The sequence below is a fragment of the Macrobrachium nipponense genome, chromosome 4 (assembly GCF_015104395.2).
Source record: "Macrobrachium nipponense isolate FS-2020 chromosome 4, ASM1510439v2, whole genome shotgun sequence".
Classification (NCBI taxonomy): domain Eukaryota; kingdom Metazoa; phylum Arthropoda; class Malacostraca; order Decapoda; family Palaemonidae; genus Macrobrachium; species Macrobrachium nipponense.
In genome coordinates this window covers 3,593,960-3,603,786 of record NC_061100.1, presented here as the reverse complement: position 1 = coordinate 3,603,786, position 9,827 = coordinate 3,593,960, and the positions used below count along the sequence as shown (strand labels likewise).

The 9,827-nt window shown below is 43.6% G+C and overlaps 1 protein-coding gene across 1 annotated transcript; it reads left to right on the top strand.

Annotated features, from left to right (window-relative positions):
* Positions 1–826: 826 nt before the first annotated feature.
* LOC135210667 (cilia- and flagella-associated protein 251-like) lies at positions 827–1,852 on the top strand. The gene has a single exon (XM_064243447.1). It carries the CDS (start codon positions 827–829, stop codon positions 1,850–1,852), a length of 1,026 nt encoding a protein of 341 aa, XP_064099517.1.
* The last annotated feature ends 7,975 nt before the right edge of the window (positions 1,853–9,827 follow it).

Sequence of the window (9,827 nt, the reverse complement as noted above, 5' to 3'; positions counted from 1 at the left end):
TTTTCATAATTTTTCTTTCATGTATTTACCGGATTGCGTTTAAATACTGAAGTATCTAACCAGCGCTGCTTTCTGAGCAAAAGGAATATAAAAGAGACTTCACAGATCTTCAATGCGGAGCTTTCCAGAGAAAACGAACAAGATAGTAGACGTCTCCGGGAATGTGTGTTCGTGCAAGCATGTTCGTTTTCAGCCTAGAATCGGAGATGAATCAATTTCCGGGAATTCCATCCTCAGAATAAAGGATTTCCGTCCTCAAAAAGCCGCACTTCCGTCTCCATTCCGTGAATCCCGTCTTCAGAATCCATGAAGCTTCGTGTCCTGAATGAAAAGTAAGGTTAGAGGAAGGTCCTGTTATCTGCAGACATTACATAATGTTCTTCGCATCGCTTAAAGCAATGTGCCTTAAAGCATTCGTCACCGTGTTGGTTGTATTAGGATCTGTGTTCGTAGGAGTTAATACATTCGCTCGTCTTGAAAGCGGTGTTCAGCACCGGCTTGTTGGTTGCGAGCAGTATACCTTCGAACTTGAAGGACGTTTGGATACTCTGAAGGAGTCCTCAATATATAGGATGATCTCTTGGCTTCTACCTGAGAGGCCTCACTTCGTTAAGGAAACCATGGAATCTTCGCCCGTTGCAGTCCTTCGTCGGATATTGTCCTTCTTCCCTCGTGTTGAAAGACTATTTGGAAAATCCAGAACAAGGAATTACACAACAGTGTGAATCCGTGGCCCGAACTCTGGAAAAAAGAATTGACAAAAGTCCAACTTGGTCATGTCTGTGTTTATTTTGGAATGTATCTGATCTTGGCAGGAATTGTGCTCATGTTTAATTCCTTACTAAGTAATAAGAAGCAGGAAACTGATTCTGATGACGAAGAGCAAGAATTTGATAGGTCGTCGATGGATAGCTCACTTGATCAAACCGAGGAAACTGAGGAGGAAAATCTAAAGTTGACTGAAAAGACAAGTGAACCAGACAACGCGATTAAATTAGAGGCAATAGAAAAACTGATTGAAGAAAATGCTCATTTTAAGAAAAAGGAAGAGGAGATGGAAACGAAGTTTGACCTCCTCTACTATAAATATGAAGGCCTTCAAAAAATAAAGGAGAAAGAGAAGGAATTAGCGAACAAAACTATTACTGATCTCAAGGAAATGAATGAGCGGCATAGAAACACAACCAATGAAATGGAGGAATCAAATCGCCTGATGAAAGCAGAGCTGGAAAGGGCAAAGGAAGAAAACCGAGCCCAGATGGAGAGGCAATCACAACTTCTGAAAGAGAAAGAAGAATTGGAAAAGGATATTAAAGAACAAGCTCATATCATCGCAGAGATGTCTGAAGAGAACGGCAGATTACAAAAAGAACTAATGGAGGCAAAGATGAACGACTTCGTGCGAGGCGAACGGCACGAAGCTCTACTGACCGAACTAGATGGATTAAAGGAGAAGATCAGTTTCCTCGAAAATAAGTTGTCCAAGCCTGTGGAAGAGGAAGAGAACGAAGCCTCAGAGGAAGATCTACCCGAGGAGAGCGTCCCTCTTCCACAGCAAGTCAGTCATCTCGGTAATGATGAGGAAACGTTGGAAAACCAAGGACGACCTGCGAAAAGAAAAGTGACCCTAAACAGAAACTTACTCCAAGGAAAGCTGCAGGCTAAAGAGGAACAGAAGGTTGTAGATAAAGATGCCCACAGGATGACACGGGGAGCAAAAAGCCCCAACAGGTTAAAAAGGCTGATCGAAAACGGATCACCTTCGACTTGGAACCAGATCAGCCTAAGCCAAACAAAAGTGTCTTCTCGCGTTTTACAAGACTTCCCCCTCAACAGGAGGACAACTGTATAATCTTCAGAGGGGAAAAGGTAAAACTTAGATGGATTGAGGAAACGGATGGAGAAGTGATAGCTGAACTGGATGTCCCGAGGAAATTCCATAAAGCTATCAATGGAACCCAAGGGAGGACACTAGAGGAAATTACCAAAAGAAGTGGTGTCACACTCATTGCACTGCCAGGAAGGTTAGAAAAAACAGATCTAATCACTATCGCAGGTAGAGTCCATCAAATTCGACTAGCTGCTAGTCATATTGAACGACTCATTAACAAGCTCAACTAATTACTTTGGTAAAACTGGATTTATGCCCACCATTTGGGTGCTGGCCTAAGCCTCCTTACGGAATTCAGTATCAATCAGGCTTTCATAAGTGTGGGTATACTACTTTCGTGCCATAAGCAACCTCCAGCATGGTAAGTTAATGCCTTTCTTATCGAAAGTGGATTTCTGCCCAACTTCTGGATGGTAACCTACGCCTCCTTAAGGAATTCGGTATCTGTCGGGCCAGAGCTAATACGTGGGTATACCACTTTCAACCCATAGGCAGCCTCTACCATGGTAAGTTAATGCCTCTCTAATCGAAAGTGGATTTCTGCCCACCTTTTGGATGCTGGCCTAAGCCTCACTTAAGGAATTCGGTATCTGTCGGGCCAACTTAAGCGTGGGTATACCCCTTTTGAGTCATAGGCAACCTCAACCATGGTAGGGAAATGCCTCCCTTATCAAAAGTGGATTTCTTCCCACCTTTTGGATGCTGGCCTAAGCCTCCTTAAGGAATTCGGTATCTGTCGGGCCAGCTTAAGCATGGGTATACCACTTTTGAGCCATAGGCAACCTCTACCATTGTAAGTTAATGCCTCTCTTATCGAAAGTGGATTTCTGCCCACCTTTTGGATGTTGGCCTAAGCTTCCTTAAGAAATTCGGTATCTATCGGGCCAGCTTAAGAGTAGGTATACCACTTTCGAGCCATAGGCAACCTCTACCATGGTAAGTTAATGCCTCTCTTATCGAAAGTGGATTTCTGCCCACCTTTTGGATGTTGGCCTAAGCCTCCTTAAGGAATTCGGTATCTGTCGGGCCAGCTTAAGCGTGGGTATACCACTTTTGAGCCATAGGCAACCTCTACCATGGTAAGTTAATGCCTCTCTTATCGAAAGTGGATTTCTGCCCACATTTTGGATGCTGGCCTAAGCCTCCTAAAGGAATTCGGTATCTGTCGGGCCAGCTTAAGCATGGGTATACCACTTTCGAGCCATAGGCAACCTCTACCATTGTAAGTTAATGCCTCTCTTATCGAAGTGTTATGCCTCTCATAGAAAGGAGATCCTGCCCACCTTTTGGATGTTGGCCTAAGCCTCCTTAAGGAATTCGGTATCTGTCGGGCCAGCTTAAGCGTGGGTATACCACTTTCGAGCCATAGGCAACCTCTACCATGGTAAGTTAATGCCTCTCTTATCGAAAGTGGATTTTTGCCCACATTTTGGATGCTGGCCTAAGCCTCCTTAAGGAATTCGTGGTATCTGTTCCGGGGCCAGCTTAAGCATGTGGGTAATGGGGAGCCACTTTCGAGCCCATAGGTCAACCGATCTACCATTGTAAGTTAATGCCTCTCTTATCGAAAGAAAGTGGATTTCCTGGCCCCACCATTTGGATGTTGGCCCTAAGCCTCGCCTTAAGGAATTCGTTTATCTGGTCGGGCCAGGGCCTTAAGCGTGGGTATACCACTTTTCCGAGCCATTAGGCAACGCCCTCTACCTATGGTAAGTTAAGGCCTCTTATCGAAGTGGATTTCCTGCCCACATTTTGGATGCCTGGGCTAAGCCTTAAGGAATTCGGTATCTGTCGGGCCAGCAAGAGGATACCACTTTCGAGCCATAGGCAACCTCTACCATTGTAAGTTAATGCCTCTCTTATCGAAATGGATTTCTGCCCACATTTGGAGTGCCTAAGCCTCCTTAAGGAATTCTTTTATCTGTCGGCCGCTTGAAGCTGGGATACCACTTTCGAGCATAGGAACCTCTACCATGTAAGTACAGGCCTCTCTTATCGAATGGTGCCCACATTTTGGATGTTTGGCCTAAGCCTCCTTAAGGAATCTTTATATGTGGGGCCACTAAGCCAAGGTACCACTTCTGTACCATAGCAACCTCTACCATTGTAAGATTAATGCCTCTCTTACGAAATGTGGATTTCTGCCCTCCTTTTGGTGCTGGCCTTTTGATGCTGGCCTTAAGCCTCCTTAAGGAATTCGGTATCTGTCGGGCCAGCTTCAGCGTGGGTATACCACTTTCGAGCCATAGGCAACCTCTACATTGGTAAGTTAATGCCTCTCTTATCGAAAGTGGATTTCTTCCCATTTTTTGGATGCTGGCCTAAGCATCCTAAAGGAATTCGGTATTTTGTCGGGGGCCAGCCTTAAAGCGTGAGGTATACCACTTTCAAGGCCAAATAGGCACAACCTCTAACCATGGTAAAGTAATGCCTCTACCTATCGGAAAGTGGATTTCTGCCCACCTTTTGGATGCTGGCCTAACGCGCTCCTTAAAGGAATTCGGTATACTGTATGGTCCCAGCTTAAGAGTGGGTATACCACTTTCGATCCATAGGCAACATCTACTATGGTAAGTTATTGCCTCTCTTATCGAAAGAGCATTTCTGCCCACCTTTTGGATGCTGGCCTAAGCCTCCTTAAGGAATTCGGTATCTGTCGGGCCAGCTATACGTGGGTATACCACTTTCGAGCCATAGGCAACATCTACCATGGTAAGTTAATGCCTCTCTCATCGAAAGTGGATTTCTGCCCACCTTTTAGATGGTGGCCTAAGCCTCTTTAAGGAATTTAGTATCTGTCGGGCCAACTTAAGCATGGGTATACCAATTTCGAGTCATAGGCATCCTCTACCATGGTAAGTTAATGCCTCTATCATGGAAAGTGGATTTTTACCCACCTTTTGGATGCTGGCCTAAGCCTCCTTATGTAATTTAGTATCTATCGGGCCAGCTTAAACTTGGGTATACCACTTTCGAGCCATAGGCAAACTCTACCATGGTAAGTTAATGCCTCTCTTATCAAAAGTGGACGTCTGCCCTCCTTTTGGCTACTGGCCTAAGCCTCCTTAAGGAATTCGGTATCTGTCGGGCCAGCTTAAGCGTGGGTATACCACTTTCGAGTCATAGGCAACCTCAACCATGGTAAGTTAATGCCTCTCTTATCGAAAGCGGATTTCTGCCCACCTTTCGGATGCTAGCCTAAGCCTCCTTAAGGTATTCGGTAATTGTTGGTCCAGCTTAAGTGTGGGTATACCACTTTCAAGCCATAGGCAACGTGTACCATGGTATGTTCATGCCTCTCTTACCGAAAGTGGATATCTGCCCACCTTTTGGATGCTAGCCTAAGCCTCCTTAGGAATTCGGTATTATGTCAGGCCAGCTATACATGGGTATACCACTTTCGACCCATAGGCAACCTCTACCATGGTAAGTTAATGCCTCTCTCATCGAAAATGGATTTCTGCCCACCTTTTAGATGCTGGCCTAAGCCTCTTTAAGGAATTTAGTATCTGTCGGGCCAGCTTAAGCGTGGGTATACCAATTTCGAGCCATAGGCAACCTCTACCATAGTAAGTTAATGCCTCTATCATGGAAAGTTGATTTTTGCCCAACTTTTGGATGCTAGCCTAAGCCAACTAAAGGAATTCGGTATTTGTTGGTCCAGCTTAAGTGTGGGTATACCAATTTCAAGCCATATGCAACGTCTACCATGGTGAGTTTATGCTTCTCTTATCGAAAGTGGATATCTGCCCACCTTTTGGATGCTAGCCTAAGCCTCCTTAAGGAATTCGGTATTTGTCGGGCCAGTTTAAGCATGGGTATACCACCTTCGAGCCATAAGCAACATCTACCATGATAAGTTTATGCCTTATTATCTTGAAAGTGGGGATTTCTACCCCACCGTTTGGATGCTGGCCTAAGCCTCCTAAATGAATTCGGTATTTGTCGGGCCAACCTTAAGTTGTGGGTATACCACTTTCGTCATAGGCAACCTCTAACTACCTGGTAAGTTAAAATGCCTCTTTTATCGAAAGTGATTTCTGCCCACCTTTCGGATGCTAGCCTAAGCCTCCTTAAGGAATTCGGTATTTGTCGGGCCAGCTTAAGTGTGGGTATACCACTTTCGAGCCATAGGCAACGTCTACCATGGTAAGTTAATGCCTCTCTTATCGAAAGTGGATATCTGTCCACCTTTTGGATGCTAGCCTAAGTTTCCTTAAGGAATTCGGTATTTGTTGGTCCAGCTTAAGCGTAGGTATACCACTTTCGAGCCATAGGCAACCTCTACCATGGTAAGTTAATGCCTCTCTTATCGAAAGTGGATTTCTGCCCACCTTTTGGATGTTGGCCTAAGCCTCCTTAAGGAATTTGGTATCTGTCGGGCCAGCTTAAGCATGGGTATACTACTTTCTTTCCATAGGCAAACTCTTCCATTGTAAGTTTATGCCTCTCTTATCGAAAGTGGATTTCTACCCACCGTTTGGATGCTGGCCTAAGCCTCCTAAATGAATTCGGTATTTGTCGGGCCATCTTAAGTGTGGGTATACCACTTTCGAATCATAGGCAACCTCTACCATGTAAGTAATGCCAATATCTTTATCGAAGTGGATTTCTGCCCACCTTTCGGATGCTAGCGTAAGCCTCCTTAAGGAATTCGGTATTTGTTGGTCCAGCTTAAGTTTGGGTATACCACTTTCAAGCCATAGGCAACGCCTACCATGATAAGTTAATGCCTTTCTTATCGAAAGTGGATATCTGTCCACCTTTTGGATGCTAGCCTAAGCCTCCTTAAGGAATTCGGTATCTATCGGGCCAGCTTAAGCGTAGGTATACCACTCTCGAGCCATAGGCAACCTCTCCCATGGTAAGTTAATGCCTCTCTTATCGAAAGTGGATTTCTGCCCACCTTTTGGATGTTGACCTAAGCCTCCTTAAGGAATTCGGTATCTGTCGGGCCAGCTTAAGCGTGGGTATACCACTTTCGAGCCATAGGCAACCTCTACCATGGTAAGTTAATGCCTTTCTTATCGAAAGTGGATTTCTGCCTACATTTTGGATGCTGGCCTAAGCCTCCTTAAGGAATTCGGTATCTGTCGGGCCAGCTTAAGCATGGGTATACCACTTTCGAGCCATAGGCAACCTCTACCATTGTAAGTTAATGCCTCTCTTATCGAAAGTAGATTTCTGCCCACCATTTGGATGTTGGCCTAAGCCTCCTTGAGGAATTCGTTATCTGTTGGGCCAGCTTAAGCGTGGTATACCACTTTTGAGCCATATGCAACCTCTACCATGGTAAGTTAATGCCTCTCTTATCGAAAGTGGATTTCTGCCCACCTTTTGGATGTTGGCCTAAGCCTCCTTAAGGAATTTGGTATCTGTCGGGCCAGCTTAAGCGTGGGTATACCATTTTCGAGCCATAGGCAACCTCTACCATGTTAAGTTAATGCCTCTCTTATCGAAAGTGGATTTCTACCCACCGTTTGGATGCTGGCCTAAGCCTCCTTAAGGAATTCGGTATTTATCGGGCCAGTTTAAGTTTGGGTATAGCACTTTTGTACCATAGGCAACCTCTACAATTGTAAGTTAATGCCTCTCTTATCGAAAGTGGATTTCTGCCCACCTTTTGGATGCTAGCCTAAGCCTCCTTAAGAAATTCGGTATCTGTCGGGCCAGCTGAAGTGTGGGTATAGCACTTTTGTACCATAGGCAACCTCTACCATGGTTAATGCTTCTCTTATCGAAAGTCGATTTCTGCCCACCTTTGAGATGCTGGCCTAAGCCTCCTTGAGGAATTCGTTATCTGTCGGGCCAGCTAAAGCATGGGTATACCACTTCCGTATCATAGACAACCTCTACCATGGTAAGATAATGCCTCACTTATCAAAAAGTGGATTTCTGCCCACCTTTTGGACGCGGGCCTAAGCCTCCTTAAGGAATTCGTTATCTGTCGGGCCAGCTTCAGCGTGGGTATACCACTTTCAAGCCATAGGCAAACTCTACATTGGTAAGTTAATGCCTCTCTTATCGAAAGTGGATTTCTTCTCATTTTTTGGATGCTGGCCTAAGCCTCCTTAAGGAATTTGGTATTTGTCGGGCCAGCTTAAGCGTGAGTATACCACTTTGAAGCCATAGGCAACCTCTACCATGGTAAGTTAATGCCTCCCTTATCGAAAGTGGATTTCTGCCCACCTTTTGGATGCTGGCCTAAGCCTCCTTAAGGAATTCGGTATTTTTTGGTCCAGCTTAAAAGTGGGTATACCACTTTTGAGCCATAGGCAACATCTACCATGGTAAGTTAATGCCTCTCTTATCGAAAGTGGATTTCTGCCCACCTTTTGGATGCTGGTCTAAGCCTCCTTAAGGAATTCGGTATCTGTCGGGCCAGCTTAAGCGTAGGTATACCAATTTTGAGTCATAGGCAACCTCTACCATGGTAAGTTAATGCCTCTCTCATCGAAAGCCGATTTCTGCCCACCTTTTGGATGCTGGTCTAAGCCTCCTTAAGGAATTTGGTATCTCTCGGGCCAGCTTAAGCATGGGAATACCACTTACTTCCCACAGGCAACCTCTACCATGGTAAGTTAATGCCTCTCTTATCGAAAGTGGATTTTTGCCCACCTTTTGGATACTGGCCTAAGCCTCCATAATTAAGGAATTCGGTATCTGTAGGGCCACCTTAAGCGTGGGTACACCAATTTCGAGCCATAGGCAACCTCTACCATGGTTAGTTAACCCTTAAACGCCGACTGGACGTATTTTACGTCGACATTTTTTGTCTCTCGGGTGCCGACTGGACGTATTTTACGTCGACATACAAAAGTTTTTTTTAAAATTCGCGGAAAAATACTTTTAGGCCTACCAGCCGAAAACTCTTGAATCACGCGCCTTGGGGGATGCTGGGAGTTCACGGATCAAGGTGTTGTTTTGTTTACAATCATTACGCAGGCGCGCAAGCGCGAATTTCTTTGGCTTGCCGCACTAAAAAGTATCTGTGACACATCTCTGAAATTATTTCGTCACTTTGACATAATTTTTGTACCATTTTAAATTAGCCGTTACATAGAGTATTATATATGAAAATGTGCGCATTTTTATGTAGAATACAACAAAAAATACTCATGATTATGCTTTTATCAGTTTTTAAGATATTTTCTTATAAATAACGATAAGTGCCAAAATTTCAACCTTCGGTCAACTTTGACTCTACCGAAATGGTCGAAAAACGCAATTGTAAGCTAAAACTCGTATTTAGTAATATTCAATCATTTAACTTAATTTTGCAACTAATTGGAAGTCTCTAGCACAATATTTCGATTTATGGTGAATTTATGAAAAAACTTTTTCCTTACGTCCGCGCGGTAACTCTTCCGAAAATAATCATACATGCGATTATGGTAATGTTTGCACCATTTTAAATTAGCCGTTACATAAAGTTTTATATATGAAAATGTGCGCAATTTCATGCACAATACAACTAAAAACAACCCATGGTTGTAGCTTTTATCAATTTTGAAATATTTTCATATAAAAAATGATAAGTGACAAATTTTCAACCTTCGGTCAATTTTGACTCTACCGAAATGGTCGAAAAACGCAATTGTAAGCTAAAACGCCTATATTTTAGTAATATTCAAGCATTTACCTTCATTTTGCAACAAAATGGAAGTCTCTAGCACAATATTTCGATTTATGGTGAATTTATGAAAAAAATAACATTTTCTTTACGTCCGCGCGGTAACTCTTCCGAAAAAATCATACGTGCGATTGTGGTAATGTTTGCACCATTTTAAATTAGCCGTTACATAACGTTTTATATATGAAAAATGTGCGCAATTTCAGTATAATACAACTAAATATAGTTGAAGGTTGTAGCTATTCTCATTTTCGAAATATTTGCATATAAATCACGAAATAAAATAAGAAAAAAAACCACGTT